Source organism: Camelina sativa, chromosome 7 (genome assembly GCF_000633955.1).
Source record: "Camelina sativa cultivar DH55 chromosome 7, Cs, whole genome shotgun sequence".
Taxonomy (NCBI): Eukaryota; Viridiplantae; Streptophyta; class Magnoliopsida; order Brassicales; family Brassicaceae; genus Camelina; species Camelina sativa.
In genome coordinates, this window is record NC_025691.1 from 29,233,758 (window position 1) to 29,254,439 (window position 20,682).

A 20,682-nucleotide genomic window follows, 5' to 3' on the forward strand; every position below is an offset into this window, starting at 1 on the left:
TACTAGCTTTGATGTTATTACACTCGAAGTAATTTGGATTTTGCGAGAAGCAATGACTCTTCAAGGCTTCATCTGTGTTCATCGGAGGTGGTTCTTGGCTCATACTCGTCTGATTCTTCTTCGCCTGAGATGTAGAGTGAACAAAGAGAGGCATCTTCGTTTTATTTGAAGGCAACAAAGGATCTTGACTAGTCTTTTCGCGGTTCTTCTTTCCCGGAGATATAGGAACGAACGTCGGAGATAGAGATCTCTGTTTCCTTGGATATCAAGAATGATTGAGTACTCCTGCGGTTCTTGTTTTATATTCGTTCGAATCTTCTTCGCCGGAGAGAGACGACCTCACTGCTTCCTTGGGTGCGAAGAAAGAAACACCATTTAGAGATCTCTCGCGCTTCTTGGAATCTTCTTTATCGGAGATACACAGTCACTTCGGAGAGTTATCGTTGAAACAATTCTTGAGAGAATACGGTTTGATATATATGGGAGTGTGTGATATATACAGTTTCAGTCTAGATTTGATTTCGTCTCTTTGCCAAGTTATTTTATTCGGTTTGGATTAAACCGGATCGGTTTATTTGGATTAAACATCCTTTGCATTGAAATTCACCATAAACCTTCACAATTTTAGAAAGAAATATTTTTCAATGTCATTGACCACACTTAATTAAAAAAAAAAAAAAAAAAAAAATTCTCATGCAATACGATCAACACCAAAATAACCAAGTAAAACCAAATCATCTAGGATGATCTATCTATAACAACGTCTTCGAAATACGATCTCTTCAGCAAACTAGATCTTTCTCATCTTTCTTTCTCTGAAGCACACCAACGTGGAGCCTAGAGTTAGTATTATTCCAGAAGAGTCCAATCGTGTCTCCTTCCACCAATTTTTTCTTCTTGGAAAACACTGCAGACCAGCCACCGTTTAAAACATAGCTTTTTGATGTATTGACGTGTCTCTTGAAAACCAACTTGTGCTCAGTTCCCTTTTCTTGGTCGTAAGCTGTGATCTCGATTCCAATTCCTTGTTGGATGTTCTCTTGGACATCTGTAGGGAGATAACTAACGATGTGGGTTTCGGCGTCCACTGTGTTCAGCATAAGTCGGCTTAGACCATTGACATCGCTGACGGACAGAGTCTTGGCCATGGTCCATGGATGGGGATGTGGTACTTCCGCTAAGACTCTTGCAGCTCGCTTCTCCTCTTTAGAAAGTGATCTCCTCTTCTTAGACTTTCTAGCATCTTTGGTTATATTTTTCTTGATTCCTGCGCAAGTAACATTAGAGTTAATAGTACTACAGCTTCCTGAAATCCCCAAAGAGAGTTCTAACGAGACAGAGTCCTCGTTATGTGTTTCCTCCGAGGACTCGAGCTCGACTTCGAACGAGGAAAGGGCCTTCTCCGAAGATGTTGTAACGTCAACGAGAGCCATGTCCGTGTCATCGGAAGAGGACTCTGCTGGAAATATCGAGTTTCCAAACAGGCGTAGAGGTTTTCCTGCTTTCTTCTTGGTCGGAGAGATAGCCGCCGTCGTATCAATAGGTCCGATTCCCAAGGAAAGGTAGTTCGCTTGAGGGATGTCCCACTGTTCTTCGGCCATAACTCGTTTGAACATTCTTCTTCTTCGATGGAGGCTTAGGAATCTCGAATGAACTATATATGGAGAGCGAGTCGAAAGAATGGGTTTGTGAGTAAAGGTGATCAAAGAGAGTTGTATATATATATATATAGAGAGAGAGAGAGAGAACGATCAAGGATATGTAGGTTTTGTTTTGGATTATTAATACCTAATTTGATCAAGAATGGGAGAATGAATGTAAATTCTGTTAGAAATAGGATGTATAAAACCGTAATAAATTACTCGAATCATATTTTTGTTGGCAAATTACACTTTAGTATCTTTCCTCGTGACAGGCAAAAAAGGAAAGTTAGAAAACAGTGACCGGTCCGGTCCGATTCGGAACTATCAAGCCGTAACCGAAAGAAACATACCAAATTTAGTATCAATTACTGAACTTTCTTACAACAAATTGAACAGATTTTGGTTTTTAGTTACAATTCGACACAAATTGTTATCGAACCGAATTTCAATTCCGGTCTACTACGATGTGGATTTACCAAACCGAAACACCAAAGTTCCAAAAATTCCAAAGCGAACCGGACCAATTAATCTGAATGCGGAAATTAAGGGGTAAAAAAGTAAAAAGAGCAAAACAGAGATGAAATAATAGCCCTTAGATTAGAGAAGATGGGTTTGGCGGCCCAAACAAATAGCGACAGCAGATCCACAATAAGAGTGCCGCGGCGCGTGACTTTGTTTCATGGCGGGAAAGTGTCAGCCATTGCCTCTCTCGACGAAGAAAGGAAAAAAAAAAAAACTCCCAACCAAATCTCAGAAGTCGGGAAAGATGACTCTCACCCATACCCTTAATGTTCTCGATGAAATTGAGTCTCTCGTCTCCGATCAGCTTCAAGTGGTAATAATTACTCCCTATTTTTTTCTCACTTAATTTCTCGATTCCTTTGATTTTTTTCTGGTTAGGGTTCGGATTTCCACTTCACTGAATATAATCAATCTGTCCAAAATTGGTTATCGCTCCTTTCTGCAACCTAATCGGAATAGGGTTAGTTTGTAGTTTGTTGTTGTAATCAGCGTCGCCGTGGGCTTTTTAAATTCAGTCCTGAGATTCGGAAGGGTTTTGTAAAAATTGAGTCATTTGGGTTTACAAATACTGATTCGCTCAATCAAATTTGGTTATTCAGGTATCTTACAAATGGCTCAGTCGAAATTATTCCCTTTCATCAAATACTGCCAAGAGGTACATTACATTGTTCCCCCTCACCAATTGGGAGTCCGAGTCACTATATTTTGGGCTGTTGCAGATTTTTTTTTTGTTTTAAAACTTAGGGACTCATATGTTATTAGGTTGCTTAAGGATTTTGTAGAGAAACATGGCAAGGGTTTTGAAGTTGTATATATTGTGTCCGGTTGCCTAAAGAACAGACCTTCCGATTACTCCGTTAAGCTTGCTTCCAGTACCCAACTTCCAGGTCTCATTCTCATTCAACGACCTGTTATCTCTTTGTTATTCTTCATGACCGTCTTCTCTATTAGGGTACTTTTGCTAGTGATTTGACACTTCCCTGTCATTACTTCTATGCAGAAGTGGAGAAAGAGTTCAATGGAAAATATTCAGTACATATCTACAGTGTTCAAGCTAGTATTCCAATTGATCCAGCAGCCATATGGAATGCTGAATTTGTACAAGCAGAAGAACTCTCCAGGCAGCCTTCTGCCACTGATAATTGCTTGAGAGGCAACAGGTACACCTTTTCTCTTGTTGCATGAAAGATGTTCAGTACTGTTGACCAGCCTTATCCATTCTAACTAGAGAGGTATTACCAGGTTTTGTGGCATCTCCAATTCTTTCGTAAAGCGTAACGTAGAGGGAACAACTGGCAATGTTACAGCCCCACGAACTGAAAGTGTGAGAACTACAGTACAATCTAAAAGTAGCTTAGATTTTCAAAAGGGTACAGTTCTATCAAACCAGGGAAAGAGATTTCAGCACTCAAGCGCTAACGTTAGCCATCAGGCTAAGAGTGAAACTAATGCTGCTCCAGCTCAAAACCATTCTGTGAAGTCCTCTTCGGATAAAGAAAAATATTTTCCTGTACCCCCTAATAAGAAGAATGGGCAGAGCGAAAAGAGCGTGACTGGAACTGGTGGTTCATTGAAAAATATGTGGGGCCGTGTGCCTGTGAAAACGGAAGATGAGTCTGCGAAAATAGAGGTTAAAAATCACATTACTGATCATTCGGGTATGTCATCTAATCTATCCACTCTCAGTTCTCTTTTGAATATTGAATATTTATGTGGAGTTGGCATTTATTCCTGCTTTTAGGTACTGATCAATGGCTTGGTGTTTGTTTTAGTTACTTTTTTCCTCAATAAAATGTTCTGTAATTGGTGCAGAAGACCAAAAACCTTCTGATGATGCTGACAATAAGGGAGGCAGCGACGATGAGAATGAAGATGTCAATTTCAAGAGAGCGCCTAAGAGTGAGAACAGAAAAAGGAAGGCGATATTTGATTTTTCAGATGAAGAGTATGAAGATGTTATCAGCTTAGCATCTCCTAGCAGTCCAAAGGTTAATTCACGTCCAGATGGTGAACTCAATTCCGAGGATTCAGGTCCAGAGAAGCCTGACGCAGGTGTTTCTCGAGAGGTAAAATCTGATGAACCAGAGGTCAGCAAAGAAGACAGGGAAAAAACTGCTTCTATTGATGCTTCTACGACTTCGTCAATGGAGAAGATCCAGGCCGTGGGTTCTGAAGCTGAAGTTAATCCCTCGAAGGGAAGAATTACTGAAGCTCCTAGCTTACCGAAAAGGAAAAAGACGTTGAAGACACGTATTGACGAACGTGGAAGAGAAGGTATGGCCTCTCTCACACACTTAGGCAGCCAATACTGTTTTATATATAAACTAGAATAAACACACATATGCATAGGTTTAGCCACGAGTTGGCTAAATGCGAACTCTTGTTTGGTAATGTCAAGATCTCTCTTACTTGTGCAATCCTCTTTTGACTGCATATAGTAACTGAGGTAGTGTGGGAGGAGACAGAAACCAAGGTGAAGAAGGAAGTGGAGACTGATACAAGTAAGAAGTTAAATGATGGCAATAACGCTAATAGGTATGTTGTTTTGAGATGATTAATCTACAAAGAGCATCGAAACTTAGTGAAAACCCGAATACAATTCTAAAGCATCCATCTGAGTTTATTGTTTCAGAGCACAGAAGAAGAGCTCGGCCATTGGAAATGCGGCAGCCACAAACATTGGAGGAAAAGCAGGAAGCAAGAAAGGAGGAAACGTTAAAGATCCAAAGCAAGGGAACATAATGTCATTCTTCAAGAAAGTTTAAAAAGCATTCTGTTTTTTTTTTTTTTTTTGGTTACAGCCGAGTTTGATTAAGTATATCAAAATCAGGAACTTGGTTTTCATCTGATTGTATGTTTGAATCCGTTATGTCTTATAGTAGAAGTACTCTTGAGCCATCGAGTTATAGAGCTTTGAAGCCAACAAGTAAAAAAAAAAAAAGGAAGCAATGTTCCACACGCGGAGAAGTCGGTACGTCGCGTGGCATTAAAATATAAATATTTAAAGTATAACACGTTTCTCGGGTGGTTACAAATTAAATAATTTAAGAAAGGAAGTGGATTGGTTTTCGAAAAGTGTGTACGTGGATTTTGAATCAGTGAGGCCAGGTGGCACAATCAGATGGGTTTATAAAATACATAAAAACAAATCCTAATTTCTGATTTCAGATCACACTCTCTCTCTCTCTCTCTCTCTCTCTCTCGCATTCGTCAACGGTGCGAATCCTCCTCCATTGTTGGGCGATCTTCTTAGCTCGGAGAATGTGGAGTTGCATCTATTTGTCGATGCTACTCTTCGCTTGGAAAGATATCAGTGTGGCGGCGAAAGCTGCCGATTCGTCAGATTCGATTTTTCTCCCTAGTCAAACCGGTTCTCGGAGTTCCGTTTGCTCCGCGCAGGATCCGAACCTTAACTACAGGCCGGTCATCGGGATCCTGAGCCATCCTGGCGACGGCGCGTCGGGTCGGTTGACCAATGATACGAGCTCGACGTACATCGCCGCCTCGTATGTGAAATTCGCTGAGGCAGGTGGAGCTCGTGTTATCCCACTTATCTACAACGAGCCTGAAGAATTGCTCTTTCAGGTCATTCTCATCTCTTAAAAAACTTAAATTACTACTTACTTGTCTTTGGCTAGACTTCAATTAGGGTTTTTGAATGTTACTGCAGAAGCTAGAACTAGTCAATGGTGTGATATTCACTGGTGGTTGGGCTAAAAAATATGAATATTTCGAGACCGTCAAAAAAATCTTCAATGTAAGTTGAAAACATTGGGACATTCTTGTGTTGCAAATATTTAAACTCCTAAAGATCTAATAAAAGTTTATGTTTCTCATAGAAAGCTTTGGAGAGAAACGATGCTGGAGAGCATTTTCCTGTTTATGGGATTTGCCTAGGATTCGAGCTTATGTCAATCATCATAAGTCAGGTGACTACTTTCTTCTTTCTTTCTTTACAAAACTCTTGTTTTCAGACTCCATTCTTAAAGTTTTCTCTCAAATCCTTGTCATTTGGTAACAGAACAGAGACATTCTTGAAAGATTTGATGCAGAAGATAATGCATCCAGTCTCCAATTTGTTGACAACGTTAATCTTGAAGGAACTTTATTCCAAAGGTGCGTAGCTTTGTCATGATCCTTTTAGTTTTCCACAGTTTATATATATATATATATATATATATATTAAGACCTCAACTTTTTCCCATGTATAATTGTAGTCTTTCATACTTGCAGATTCCCTCCACCGTTGTTGAAAAAAGTCAGCTCAGATTGTTTGGTTATGCAGAAACACAAGGTTAGTAATGTTGCAGGACATGGAACATAGTTGTCAAAGTTAACTCATTCTGCTTTGGTTATTGCTATCTTCCTCTGTGGTGACTACTATATTCTCATTCTATATGGTTGCTGATACGAATTGTTGTTATTTTATAGTATGGTATCACACCAGCAAACTTTCAAGGCAATCCTGCTTTGTCTAGTTTTTTTGAAATCCTCACAACCTGCATTGATGAAAACAGCAAGGTAACAACATGTTCCTCTATAAACCATGAGAACTCTATGAATTCCAGAATCTGACCTTACTTTATTTACGGATCTAATTATATTTCGTCTGCAGACTTATGTTTCAACTGTTAAAGCAAAGAGATACCCAATAACTGGTTTCCAGTGGCATCCTGAGGTATACTGACCAGTTAAACTACTTATGTTTCTAATTTTCTTCTCTTTGGACAGCTTTGATTTTAGAAAAGAAAAACAAAGCTCTTTAATGCAACATAAATTCTCTGTAGAAAAATGCATTTGAATGGGGATCATCCGCAATTCCTCACTCTGAGGATGCAATCCAGGTGACACAGCATGCTGCAAATTATTTAGTCAGGTAAGGTCTCTCATCAGCGTATTCAAAGTTTACCAAAAACATTCTGTGCACTCGTTTCTCATGTATTGGGGGGTTGAATTGAATGGGGTGCAGTGAAGCTAGGAAGTCACTGAACAGAGCACCACCTAAGAAAGTGCTGAGCAATCTCATATACAACTATAAGCCTACATACTGTGGATACGCAGGGTAAAGCCACTCGGGGACCACCATCTTTACAGAATTCTCTTGTTTCTATTGTTGTCGATTTCTTTTAACGATTCTTTGGATCTTGCAGGAGGGGTTATGACGAGGTTTACATTTTCACACAACCAAGATCCCGTTTTTAAGAACTTACTCGTTGTCTGTATACTGTATTGTAACTCTGATTTCAATATAGGGAGCAAAATTGTTTCGCTCACCTGCATTATTCCCCTGTTCGTATTGTTGATTTGTGTCGATGAAACTATGCTAGCTTTTTCAACATTAAATTCAAAAAAAAAAAAAAAAAACTATGCTAGGTTTTAGGAGCAAATTATTATCATATTTTTTTGAAGAAATTATTCTAGCAAAACTTACTATATGTCGTAGAATCGACCTTTGGTATTGGGCAATTTAAATGGGACACGACACGCATTACGACAAATGGGCCGGCCCCATAGTGACGACGAATACGATACGGGAGAGTGGCTTATCGTTGAATCCATAACACGTGGACGGTGGATATTGGTTTTCTCGATTTGAAAAAAAGTGCCTTGTGCAGAGGAGAGACTAGCTAGAGAAAGGAGCAGAGACGATCCTTTCTTTTAAGATATACTTCTTTGTCCTGTGGTATGAAATTTCACATCTCGCGTTTCATCATCCTCTCTGAGATGTGGAGCTACGTCTGGTTAGTACCGGTGGTGGTACTATCCGTGTTCAAAGATATCACCGTAATGGCCAAAGCCAACGAGTCGCCTGCGACGATTTTCCTCCCTAGTCAAACCGGACTCGATGATTCACCTCGGGGTCCTCTTGTGGTATGCTCCGCGCCTGATCTGAACCTCAATTACAGACCGGTTATCGGGATTCTGAGCCATCCTGGCGACGGCGCGTCGGGTCGTTTGAACAATGCTACGAACGCGTCGAACATTGCGGCGTCGTATGTGAAATTGGCTGAAACTGGTGGTGCACGCGTTATCCCCCTCATCTATAACGAGCCCGAAGAACTTCTCTTTCAGGTTACTCTTATATTATTAGCTCAGCCGATTCTGTATAATCTTTATAAGTTTCCTTTTGGCTGCGTTTAGTTTTTTTTTTCTTCATCAATTAGGTTTGAAGGTGTTGTTGTTATCGCTTAAGAATTGGATTGCTTCTTCCTGATATTATTTTCTAAAATTATCTTGGATCACTGCAGAAGCTAGAGTTGGTCAACGGTGTGATACTCACTGGTGGTTGGGCTAAACAAGGATTGTATTTTGAAATCGTCAAGAAAATCTTCTATGTAAAAAAGCTCTACATTGGTTTCAATTTATTTTGGGTGTTGGACATATAGAATTCCAATAAAAATGATCTTTATTGATATCTCCCTATGATCGATCCTCTCAGAAAGTTTTGGAAAGAAATGATGCTGGTGAGCACTTTCCATTATATGCTATTTGCCTTGGCTTTGAGCTCTTGACAATGATCATTAGTCAGGTAAATCCTTTGTTTTTGCTTCTTTTGGCAATTTTTTCCGGTCACTGAATGAATGTAGCTGAATATTAGAATGTGGAATCAGTCTAAGGCAAGCAGAGAGCTTTTATTAGCTATTCCCATCATGAGTTTTGAGCTGAGTATATACTATAGTATGTATGTAGTACAGTTTGAGAATCAGCAAACTCCATTCAAAGTCTATAATCCTCGCCTTTGTAACAGAACAGAGACATCTTTGAAAAAGTTGATGCAAGAAATTGTGCATCAAGTCTTCAGTTCATTAAAAATGTTAATATCGAAGGAACCGTATTCCAAAGGTGCATTCAGCTTCATGATATGTGTATATATGTTTTGCAAAATATTGTATTTATAATTTTTAATGTTTCACATATTGCAGATTTCCTCCAGAGTTGTTTAAACAGCTTAGTACCGACTGTTTGGTTATGCAGAACCATCAGGTTAGTATTTGCAACCTCTAATTTATATCACAGTTATACTATGGAATATAGTTGTCACTATTTTTGTTGCTTATACATTCTCTATAGAGAGCAGTTTGACATTAATAAATGAGTTGATCATTGTTAGCAACTTATTAGTTTTGTTTACCGCTAGGTCCGTCTTGCCATTTTCTACTTTCTTGTTCTTCAATTGTTAATATCTTCCTTCTATCTGCTTACTGATACTAATACAAATTATCATGATTTTCCAGTATGGTATATCACCAGATAGCTTTGAAGGCACTGTTGCTCTGTCTAATTTCTTTAACATCGTCACAACATGCAGTGATAACCACAACAAGGTATTGTTATGATCTTAAGAACCATACAGATTTAATATATTCTAGAGTCTAAACCTCATAAAATCAATCTACTTTTTATATATTTCCAGACATATGTTTCAACAATTAAATCAAAACAATATCCAGTGACGGGATTCCAGTGGCATCCGGAGGTACATACTCACTAGTTAACTTACGTCTCTCATTTAGTCCTTCAGCGGCTAGGCTTAGTTATCACTGTGGTTCATTGCGTTATTCTATAGCTTATATAAAAGAAAAGTTCCCTACAATACTCTTGCAGAAAAATGCATTCGAGTGGGGGTTATCCGGCATTCCACACTCTGAGGATGCGATCCAGGTGACTCAGCACGTTGCAAATTATTTAGTCAGGTTTGTTCTTTATTTCAAGGTTTGTTAAGAACTGATAAGAGAGTGCAGCAGCAACTCTGATTGCTACATTAGGAAAGTAGTTGGCATTAGAATCAATATAAATAAGTATTCATGTAATGGACTCTGATGGATTTAGTTTTGCTGAATGTGGTGCAGTGAAGCAAGGAAGTCACAGAACAGACCATCTTCTGAGAAAGTGCTGAGCAATCTCATTTATAACCACACCCCTACTTACTGTGGATATGAAGGGTAAAAAGCCACTCGGACAATATCTTTACATAATTTTCTCTTCTACTGTATGTTCAACGATATTTGGGATCATCTAATATGGTGGATTATGCAGGAGAGGTTACGACGAGGTTTACATTTTCACACAAGAACGATCTCTTCTCTGAGAAGTCGCCTTCTCGTGTGTTTGTTCAGGGAAAACCAGTGAAATTTGTGTTTTAAACTCTCTTATTGTGTATATGTGTATTTGTTGTAACTCTGATGTCTATATAATCATCAAACAATACGCTTGCCCTTCGATTGTCAAAAGAAAATCTAACAATGTACGCTTTTGTATATAGAACATGTAAGTCTTCGATTTATGTTTTTAACTTAGTGTTAATAAAGATAGAAGACACAGAAATTAGTCTTTTATACGAAAGAAGAACCTCAATAATAGTATGAGTTGGGCTAAATAAAAAGCCCAATTAAGCATAATGGGCTGATAACAATTTGACTGTTTACAGTTCGCCAACCGACGACAATGAGAAGTGGGAACTCTGACCTGCCAATAATCCTGGTTCATCCCTTAAATCGGTGTCCCTATCTAACCGTACCGAGTTAAACCAACCACATTCAATTGTTCGTCCTCGCTTTGCTCTCTCTCTCTCTCTCTGGATGAATCCTCTCAAGCAAGCTTCTTCGATTTCCCTCTGACGCTAATCTTCTGGTCTCGATTACAATCGTAAGTGTTGTTACTTCTCTAAGTTTTGTTTGGGTCTCAATGTAGATCGTCTTTGGAGATTGATAATATCCTAATTGTTCCGTTTGATTGTTAAAACTTTACTAGATTAGTCGAGATTACTTATTTAGAGACTTATGCTTAGTAAACGAACTCTAGTTATGTAATCGTTGCATCGAATTTTGTCGGTTGTAATGCTAATTTCCGGTTTGCACTTCAGAAACCGGCCCTGTATATTGCAAGTAGATTTAGCTTCTATTATGATCTGTTGAAGAGAGACAACTTTGAAGCTTTCTTGATTTCGTGGGAAGAGGCATAAATGGGGAGGATAATGGAATGGGCTGCAAGATCTGATCATTTGGGAGGACTTCCAAGGAAAACTGTGATAATGGCTGTTAGTGCGTTTGCAAGAGCAGTAGCTAATCTTTGCAACAAAAGCTCAGTTCACAATGCTGAGACTCTTATGAATCTTGTCCGTTCAAGACCACCTGGTGTTCCTCTCATCACTGTTAGTAATCACATGTCGACGTTAGTTAATTTTAGAACCTCCAAAAAACATAATCTTTTCTTGTTGTCATAATCTCTTTACTTACACTCACTTGTATTTTGGTGTTGATTTATTATCTTCTTTTTTGGTAAATCAGTTTGGATGATCCAGTAATGTGGGGTGCGTTCAAGGGTCTCCTTTCCCTTGATCCAGAATTGGCTCGATGGGTTCTTGCTGCAGAGGACATATGTTTCAGGAACCCTATCTTCTCCTACATTTTCCGCAGTGGTATGTCATATATTTTCTTTCTTGGCTTCTTCTTAGGTGATAAACTGTGTAATCAGTGTTTTGTATGATTTCCCGATTTGGAGTTTTGTTAGTAGATTTGGTGGTTACCAAAATAGTATTTTCTTATGATGAATGTTAATGAGCAGGAAAATGTATACCTATAACTAGAGGTGGTGGAATCTACCAAGAACACATGAATGAATCTCTCCAGCGATTAAAAGATGGATCTTGGGTAGTTTATCTTGCACATTTAAACATTCTTTCTTTCTGGGCTTTTCTGACCTCTAACCGTTGGTACTACTCACCATGACTAGTAGCTGCATACCTTCCCAGAGGGAAAGGTGTTTCAAGAAGATGTTCCTATAAGACGACTAAAATGGGGAACTGCAAGCCTCATCGCCCGCTCTCCAGTTACCCCAATCGTCTTGCCAATAATTCACCGTGGTTTTGAGGAGGTAACTCGTCCATGTTCCATCTTAGTCTGCTTAACTTGATAATCGTTCAAACTTGTATAGCTAAATGCCTGCAGAAACAAGAATAAACCATGAACTATGCATCCATTTTCCAAAATTCGAATTTGCTTTTCTGATAGTAATACGTTTTCACTCCATGGTACTTACCCACATTATTGTATCCACTTAGATGATGCCGGAAAACTACTTGAATGGTAGAAGACCGCTGGTACCGCTGTGCAACAAAGAACTTAAAGTTGTGGTTGGCAAACCAATTGAGTTTAATGTTCCCATGATGGTTGAGACTGCTGTCTTGGACTCCCGCCATGTAACTGCTCCTCTTCAAGAATCAAAATGGCCTATCCTCACTTCTGCTGGCCAGGAGCTAGACGAAACTGCTCAGAGATGCCTCTACGTAGCTCTTTCCGAGAAGATTCAATCCTCCTTGGAAACCTTGAGGCTCTTAGCTAAGCGGTTGTGACTTCCGCCGGGAAAATTCATCTCAGAATCCGGTTCACAATTTTCTAAGTTCCGGTTTAGATCCGCAGACCGCAGTGGTAATCAGTTAGTTACTTATTAGCTTAATTTAATTTTCTGAAGCTGAGAAATATTCTACAAATTATTCAAGTACGAAAACTAGAGAACTTGCCTTTTAAAATATTTTACCGTTTCGGATATATAGCAACCCCGCAATAATGTATGCTGAAATGTGTCTTATCAGTATAATCAAAATTAAGTAAAAATCAAAAAAGCTACAATAATCGAATATCTAAATGTAGTATTTTTTTTGGTCGGAACTAATTTAAAATATATAATTTGTTGTTTATAATAATGTAAAAGACCGTTATTAGTGTGATGTCTGTAACGCCGATGACCTGGCCAGTTCTGTTCTGTCACACTTCTGCTAAAATGGTAATGATGTTGGAAAGAAACAGCAAGCATTAAAACGACCAGTTTGAACAGAGAGAGAGAAGGTTCTGATTAAGAAGAGAGACAACGTGGGTGGCAAAACAGACGCGGCGGCCACGTGAGCCAAATCGAGCCACCGGTGCGGCGAGTGGTGCCTACGCGAAAAAAATACAGTTAATGGGTCCTACAGGGTCACGCCGGGGACGCACCATCACGTGAAAACGAAACTTCCCAAAAAAGGTCAGCTAAAACGGTATCGTGGCATTCTCGTTAATCCGACCACGTTTTAAGGGTAAACGCTACCTCTTGCACGTGGTAATGGAGCTCGGATGTGTGGCAAAACTGGTAAATAAAGGCCGAATCGAGGGGTAAAGGTAGAATCTCCCACGTGCTAGGACCGGAGGACATGCGTGACCTCATGTAGTGGTAATTTTCGTAAATATAGGGTCAAATCTTGGGTAAATATGGTACTTTCAAAAAATTATTTGTTTTTTAATTTTCACTATGAAAGTAAATAACTCTCCTCTTCTCTTCTCTCGACTCTGGCACGAGAGAGAGAGAGAGAGAGTTCATGATTAGCTTAAAGCTCCCTTCATCTTCTTCTTCTATTCCCGGGTTTTTTTTATCTTCCTCCTCCGATCACCTGAAAACTCACCTTTATCAAATTCTCCGAGCATCTTGATCCGCCGCTTTCATCTGAAATCACCTGTGTTTTTTTTTCTCTCAACTACTCTCAATTTGAAGAAGGTGAAGCTAACAAAGTTACTGCAACTATTTCCAAGAGTTTTGCTTCCCTCAAGATTCTCGCCGTCGGTGAGAGCATTTTATCTCCGACGGAGAAGCCAAGTTGCATATCTAATCTTAAGCTGATCGGAGATTGGGAAGTGTTGTTGGTGCGCGCAGATCTGCTATATATATATATATATATTGCTTCATCGAAGATTCTGAGGTCGAATAAGTTTGAGTTTCGCTGCGAATTGTCTCTTTGATCTGTAACGTTAAAAAGAAACAGAGGAGGAAGGAAGATGACGTCGGGGACGAGAATGCCGACATGGAGGGAGAGAGAAAACAACAAGAGGAGAGAGAGAAGACGGAGAGCAATCGCAGCTAAGATCTTCACCGGATTGAGAATGTACGGTAACTACGAGCTTCCTAAGCATTGCGATAACAACGAAGTTCTTAAAGCACTCTGCAACGAAGCTGGTTGGATCGTCGAGCCTGACGGCACCACTTACCGCAAGGTTTGTTCGGATCTCATTCTTCCTTTTCTTCTTCTTTTTATGCTTTTGAAGAAGCTTGAAAATTTTGAATTCTTGGATACACAAGAAAAGAGATCAGCAGATACTGATCGCATCTAACATGCGCCGGAGTCTTTCCCGGTGGTCCGAATGCTAACGTGTTTCATGATGATACCTCATAGAGGAGCGTTTGTTTTAGTCAAATGTTGGATTCTTTCTCTGTGACCTTTTTTATTATTATTATGCGTTTCTCTAAAAAAAGAAGATGCTTTTCTTTCTCTCTCTTTCTCTGTTTCATGATGTGTGTGTAACTGATTCACTTGTGTGTTCAGTCTATTCTCAGATGATACCATCCCCCACCAAACAAAAATAAAAAAGGGAAAAGCAAAGTAGCATAGCATAGATCTCAATAAAACTGATTAGTAAAATTTTGCACAGAGTTCAAAGTGTACGTTTTGATCTGTAGATTTTTTTGGGAAAGCAAGTGGGCACTTTTGCTTTTATGTCTCCAGTCTTTTTTACTCTAATTTTCGATTATCGAGTCCAATGATAATCTGTCGGTTCAGGAATCATTGACCTGATTGATTCTTAGAAACAGAGTGTTTACTACTATTTGTTTATTTGAAACTTAGACCTAAGCTCACCGGCTGTTTCAGCTAGGTTTCACATTCAAGATAACATTATCAGCCACTGATCATGTTTGTGTGATCTTTTTTTATTTGTTTCAGGGATGTAGTAGACCTGTAGAGCGTATGGAGATAGGTGGCGGTTCAGCAACAGCTAGTCCTTGCTCTTCTTATCAGCCAAGTCCGTGTGCTTCTTATAATCCTAGTCCAGCCTCTTCCAACTTCATGAGTCCAGCATCATCCTCATTTGCTAATCTTACCTCTGGAGATGGCCAATCACTCATCCCATGGCTGAAACACCTCTCAACAACATCATCCTCATCAGCTTCTTCGTCATCAAGACTCCCTAATTACCTTTACGTCCCTGGGGGATCTATAAGCGCTCCTGTTACACCTCCTTTAAGCTCTCCTACTGCTCGTACTCCAAGAATGAACCCCGATTGGCAACAACTCAACAACTCCTTCTTTGTCTCTTCAACACCGCCAAGTCCCACCCGACAAATCATCCCGGACTCTGAATGGTTCTCAGGAATTCAACTAGCACAAAGCGTTCCAGCTTCGCCAACGTTTAGCCTCGTCTCACAGAACCCGTTTGGATTCAAAGAAGAAGCAGCCTCTGCTGCTGGAGGCGGAGGCGGGTCAAGGATGTGGACACCAGGTCAAAGCGGGACTTGCTCCCCTGCTATTCCTCCTGGTGCTGACCACACAGCTGATGTTCCAATGTCTGAAGCCGTGGCTCCTCCAGAGTTTGCGTTCGGGAGTAACACAAACGGGTTAGTGAAAGCATGGGAAGGAGAGAGGATACACGAGGAGAGTGGTTCGGATGATCTCGAACTCACTCTTGGAAACTCAAGCACCAGGTAACTCCAACCCACCTGTACATTTTCAAAACCGGTGAAACCAAAACCGTTCTTGATGATATGTTGCTCCAGTTTTTATTTCAATCGTACTCTTCCCATGTAATGCTCAAAGTTGAAACACAGCTTATATAATATTCGTTTATCTGTCCCCAACCGTGATCTTCTCGTCCTAGTATTGTATTCTTGAGATTGAATCATCAATCATATGATCACACTGCCTTTTTTTTTTAACTGGCGTTGCTTGTTTCCCAACCTAATTCCCGGTTTAATAGCAAACGTAAACCCCGGTTTGAGTGGTTTATAATCAATCAGACGGTTTATGTTAACACTGTCAGAAACTCATAGTCAACGAAGCAAATTATGTTATTGTTTTATAGCTATTTATCATCGATATCAGTCAACATTGAGCGCTTCATTGCAGGTGACAGAGCTGGTGCCTCTGTTTATAACGGCTACACAGATTTCATATTCTGACATGGGTTTGATTTTGTTCGTCTACGCCCTTCTTCAGTTGTAATTCACAGAGGAAGGTGGATGACGAAAGTGTATCCATCCATGATCCATATATGAGCTAATAATAATTATCACATGGAAGACAAACAAATATTAGGTCGTGGTCAATGCACGTACGTATAACTGATAGATGGCCACATGCTATCCACTAGTATTTTGCCACGTGTGGTTATCAAAATTACTGACTTTCATCCTATTCATTTCGTTTTATTATTGGCAGAAAGCTTTCTATTTATGAGTATTTATCCTACTTTTTAATTGTATTTTAAAATTTATTTTTATCAAAATAAAAAATTACCATTTGGATGATCAAAATCGTGAATTAATACTATTTGGATGATATTAATATTATTTTTGCTGATTTTTATTTTAGATTTCCCATTTTTTATGCAAGATTGCAAAATGTCTAATTGTTATGCAAGATTGCAAGATGTCACCAACAATTGGAAAACTCCAAAATGTGTGAAAAATTAAGTGTACAAAATACTCCCTCCGTTTCAAAATATAAGATGTTTTAGAGAAGTTTTTTGTTTATAATATAGGATGTTTTCAAGTTTCTATGCAACTTTTAGATTACTTTAATATTTTATATTATGCAGTATTGTTTCTGATTGGTTGAACTTGTTTAAAGTAAAAACTTCTTAATCTACGTGCTTTAGTTAAAACATTCTATATTTTGAAACGGAGGGAGTATAATCTTATAAAGGCCCAATATGTTTTGACAACACTGATTTTCTTCTCTTAGTTATAGAAATTTTCAATTTATCTTATCGCATTTTTCAAATGTCGATTTTATATTTGAAAATTATTCTCTAGATCAGAGTTATATTATAGCAGAATTAACCAAAAAAGAAGAGATTTCTTGCTTGACTATATAGATTCTATGATTCTATCCTATAAAAGGTTTTTTATTACTTTCCCCTAAATCGTAGATATTTGACTATTTACGTAGATCATGCACGCATTCGAATACGTGTATTATAAATTAATACCTATAAATGCAAGAATTTGATGACCATAGAAATCATGTTACATCGTCTCTTCTAGCTAGCTAGCTGTAGTTAAAAAAAAAAAAAAAAACAATGAATCTCCATCAGGTCCTCTTTCTCATTCTTCTTATTTTTCTTGTTGATTTATCAGATTATGATGTCCTAGCATATAATACCAATGCTGGTTACAGTAACGCATCAAAGTGTAACATTTACGAAGGACGTTGGATATATGACTATGCCTCTAATCCTCTTTATGGAACATCGACATGTCCATTCATCGGATTGGATTGCCAGAAGCTTGGTCGGCCGGACAGAAACTACCTCCATTACCGATGGCAACCCTCCGGATGCGATATCCCAAGGTGATATATTAACTTTCACAGTTTCACTTCTGTCAATACATTTCAAAATGTTTAAAAGATTTTCTTTTTCTTTCGCTTGATCACGATTAAATGATTACATTGTCTCGTTCAATGTCAAGAAGCATATAATTGTAGTTATGGAGAATTGTGATCTTCGAGATTCGCATTCATTTCATATGTAGGAATTAATTTGTGGAAAATCTCAAGTACTAATGAAATGTGATGCTAAATCTTACATTTATTTAATGTAATAACTAGTTTTTTTTTTGTAATTATGACTATACATTTAGCAATTTATGACGCTTTTAATCGTTGCATATTAATATTCTAAGAAAATTATGAATTTACATTATACATTGATTAGCTAGCATATCTTACTACTATGAGTTTGACTAAAAAAGATGCATGCATATATCAAAATTACACCTTTGTAAAAATAAAAGTATAACGGCTGAGATTTACGTGGGGGATATGATTTGGCAGATTCGACGGACGAGATTTCTTAACGAGATTCAAAGGAAAGAAAATACTATTTGTGGGAGATTCACTAAGCAACAATATGTGGGTCTCTATGAGTTGCATGCTTCACGCGGCCGTTCCTAACGCTAAGTATACCTTCGACTATAACCAGCGCCGCCTCTCTACTTTCACCATTCCGGTACGTACGTAGCCTCAAATGGTTTATTCCTGGTTATCGGCTTCGGTCAATAGACTATGATCAATAATATTTTTGATATGTTACAATTAATTACAGGAATATGGAATATCTGTAAATTTCCTGAAAAATGGGTTCCTAGTAGATTTGGTAGCGGACAAAACAAGGGGACTGATTCTGAAACTAGATTCGATCAGTTCGGGGAATCAATGGTTGGGAGCAGATGTTGCCATCTTTAACACATTCCACTGGTGGTCTCACACCGGGCGTGCCAAAACGTAAATATTAATCCAACGATCTTCTGAGCTTATTTAATCTAATCACATCATATCATATGTATTATATAATCCAATAATGATGATGATGGTGATGTAGATGGGACTATTTTCAAACGGGAGACCAAATAGTGAAAGAGATGAATAGAATGGAGGCTTTCAAGATTGCATTGACAACTTGGGCTAAGTGGATTGATCACAACATTGATCCTTCAAAAACTAGGGTTTTCTATCAAGGCGTCTCTCCAGTTCATTTAAAGTTAATCTCGATATCTTCCTCTAGTAATTAACTAATTAATTACTTAACAAGACGTAACCTTCTTCTTATTTGTTTCTGGTTAATTTTTTGAAGCGGGAGTGAATGGGGTAAACCGGGGAAGACTTGCTTGGGCGAGACGGAACCACTGAAAGGATCAAGTAATTACCCCAGACATAACATAGGTGAAGCTATAGTGAGAAGAGTGATCGGAGGGATGGCTAAACCGGTGGAGCTCCTTGATTTGACGGCTATGACAGAGCTGAGGAAGGACGCTCACCCTTCCATCTACGCCGGTGGAGGCAGTCGCTTAAATGACTGCAGTCATTGGTGCCTCCCCGGAGTCCCCGACGCATGGAACCAGCTCCTTTATACGGCTCTTCTCAGCCACTAGTTTTGCTTGGGCGTCAAATTAAAATTATAGCATTACGGATCCAGAAGTTTCTGTTACCAAAAAAGCTTGGATTTATATTAATCTGAAGATAATTAAGCAACTTTTAAAATATATAATTTTAATGCTTTTAATAAAATAACATACCCAAATAATAAATTCTCTTAAACATTAATTTCCTTTTTTCCTACTAATTAAATTAGTTACATAATAATTAAATTAAACAAAATCAAAAGTTTAAAATCAAAATTAAATTAAACATTTTGTAATAGAAAAGATGTTTTTAAGAGAAAAAAAATCCAAGCAAATTCCAAGTAGGAAAAGGAATGTCAAATCAGTTCAGGTTTCGAACTCTGTTTGTTATATAAATAGCCCCATCATATCTAGCCCTATCTTTTTGTTTAACAAATAGCTCTCAGCAAGATTCCAACTTATATTTCTGTTTTTCTAAGGTTCTCCTTCTATACTTTTTCTTTTCTATTAGAAACGTACGTTCTCTGGAATCAGATAAGGGTATCTAATTCTTGTCCTATGTACTAGTAGACTTCGATACCTAACTTCGTATATGGGTGCATGTAGTGATATTTTCTTTGAAGTTGAATCTTGCCTTATTTTTTTCTTTTTTGAATTCCTTTGATTGAAGCTTAGGAATTATTAGGTTATAGTGAATCCTTTATTCTATTATTGATGTTAGTTAATTGCGTTTTGTTTCAGAGTCTTCTAAAAGATAAATCACTTGACAAGAAGATGGCAGGAGGAGGTTTCAGAGTGATTCATCTTGTGAGACCATTCCTTGCATTCTTACCAGAAGTCCAATCTCCTGAAAGAAAGATCCCGTTTAGAGAGAAAGTCATATACACTGTCATCTCTCACTATGTCCATGCTCTTTTGCGTAACTATGTCCAGTCCCGAAAGAATACCAAAGTCTGACAAGTGTAAATGGCTGGAGGTATCTGAGGCCCATCACTATCCCTTGCATCTTCCATATAGTCCATATATGTTTAACTTTCACGTCGAGAACAGTGTTCATCCACCGCCAGATAAGAGCATTATCAGGCTCACGATCCACACCACCAAAGCAGCTAAACCTAAAACTTTCCAAGCACGACTCTCTGTGAAGACCCAGAAATCTCGCAATTTTCCATGCCGCTTTCTGTATAACAGCCTTCTTCACATAAATCCTCACCAACCAAGTCCAATCGAGGTACGCATTTCCAGAGATCTCTCCATCTTCTAGATAAAATACTAGTCTTAACGACATTCTTAGTGGTAAGTTTCAAGAATACCTGACATAGCAATGAATCTGGCAAATCGCTTATCAAATCAACCTCACTTGTTCTTCGCTTAAGTACAGCACTGATCCACCGAGTGACATGAGCAGCATCAGGCTCATCCCACTCCCATTCGTACTTCATCTCTAAATCGCGGTCTTCTAACTTAAACTTTTGCAGGCATGATTCACTGTTAAAACCCAGAATTCTATCGACAAAACTCACAAAAGCGTTGTACTCGGGGAAATCAAATCACCATACCCCAATTCCAAACCAGGGGCAGATCTCCAAAGATTTCT

General features: G+C 38.6%; 7 protein-coding genes across 9 annotated transcripts; 6 read left to right on the plus strand and 1 right to left on the minus strand.

The window, feature by feature from the left end:
- On the minus strand, positions 783 to 1,601 carry LOC109124931 (putative B3 domain-containing protein At1g78640). Its single transcript, XM_019227179.1, has one exon. The coding sequence runs from the start codon at positions 1,599 to 1,601 to the stop codon at positions 783 to 785; it is 819 nt and encodes a 272-aa protein (XP_019082724.1).
- On the plus strand, positions 2,300 to 5,063 carry LOC104703199. Of its 2 annotated transcripts, none has more exons than XM_010419169.2 (8): positions 2,300 to 2,478; positions 2,765 to 2,820; positions 2,928 to 3,052; positions 3,166 to 3,325; positions 3,408 to 3,823; positions 3,981 to 4,439; positions 4,604 to 4,700; positions 4,798 to 5,063. In XM_010419169.2, exons 1-8 carry the CDS (start codon positions 2,323 to 2,325, stop codon positions 4,928 to 4,930), a joined length of 1,602 nt encoding a protein of 533 aa, XP_010417471.1. In that variant the 5' UTR covers positions 2,300 to 2,322; the 3' UTR covers positions 4,931 to 5,063. The 2 variants fall into 2 exon arrangements, with proteins under 2 accessions (XP_010417471.1, XP_010417469.1); XM_010419167.1 differs by having other exon boundaries at positions 2,301 to 2,478; positions 3,978 to 4,439.
- LOC104703200 (gamma-glutamyl hydrolase 1-like) lies at positions 5,331 to 7,501 on the plus strand. The gene is made up of 10 exons (XM_010419170.2): positions 5,331 to 5,750; positions 5,836 to 5,922; positions 6,005 to 6,094; positions 6,187 to 6,281; positions 6,399 to 6,459; positions 6,597 to 6,686; positions 6,781 to 6,843; positions 6,953 to 7,041; positions 7,135 to 7,227; positions 7,316 to 7,501. Exons 1-10 carry the CDS (start codon positions 5,427 to 5,429, stop codon positions 7,365 to 7,367), a joined length of 1,044 nt encoding a protein of 347 aa, XP_010417472.1. The 5' UTR covers positions 5,331 to 5,426; the 3' UTR covers positions 7,368 to 7,501.
- LOC104703201 (gamma-glutamyl hydrolase 2-like) lies at positions 7,767 to 10,449 on the plus strand. Its single transcript, XM_010419171.2, has 10 exons — positions 7,767 to 8,237; positions 8,414 to 8,500; positions 8,605 to 8,694; positions 8,914 to 9,008; positions 9,089 to 9,149; positions 9,401 to 9,490; positions 9,580 to 9,642; positions 9,771 to 9,859; positions 10,016 to 10,108; positions 10,203 to 10,449. The coding sequence occupies exons 1-10, from the start codon at positions 7,851 to 7,853 to the stop codon at positions 10,252 to 10,254; spliced, it is 1,107 nt and encodes a 368-aa protein (XP_010417473.1). The 5' UTR covers positions 7,767 to 7,850; the 3' UTR covers positions 10,255 to 10,449.
- LOC104703202 (N-acylphosphatidylethanolamine synthase) lies at positions 10,633 to 12,712 on the plus strand. 2 transcript variants are annotated; one of them, XM_019227975.1, is made up of 6 exons: positions 10,633 to 10,811; positions 11,029 to 11,316; positions 11,453 to 11,583; positions 11,730 to 11,815; positions 11,901 to 12,038; positions 12,226 to 12,712. In XM_019227975.1, the coding sequence occupies exons 3-6, from the start codon at positions 11,469 to 11,471 to the stop codon at positions 12,514 to 12,516; spliced, it is 630 nt and encodes a 209-aa protein (XP_019083520.1). In that variant the 5' UTR covers positions 10,633 to 10,811; positions 11,029 to 11,316; positions 11,453 to 11,468; the 3' UTR covers positions 12,517 to 12,712. The 2 variants fall into 2 exon arrangements, with proteins under 2 accessions (XP_019083520.1, XP_010417474.1); XM_010419172.2 differs by having other exon boundaries at positions 10,634 to 10,811; positions 11,029 to 11,336.
- On the plus strand, positions 13,498 to 15,816 carry LOC104703204 (BES1/BZR1 homolog protein 4). Its single transcript, XM_010419174.2, has 2 exons — positions 13,498 to 14,185; positions 14,911 to 15,816. The coding sequence occupies exons 1-2, from the start codon at positions 13,970 to 13,972 to the stop codon at positions 15,670 to 15,672; spliced, it is 978 nt and encodes a 325-aa protein (XP_010417476.1). The 5' UTR covers positions 13,498 to 13,969; the 3' UTR covers positions 15,673 to 15,816.
- On the plus strand, positions 17,264 to 19,115 carry LOC104703203 (protein trichome birefringence-like 42). Its single transcript, XM_010419173.1, has 5 exons — positions 17,264 to 17,535; positions 18,019 to 18,193; positions 18,290 to 18,468; positions 18,566 to 18,724; positions 18,818 to 19,115. The coding sequence occupies exons 1-5, from the start codon at positions 17,264 to 17,266 to the stop codon at positions 19,113 to 19,115; spliced, it is 1,083 nt and encodes a 360-aa protein (XP_010417475.1).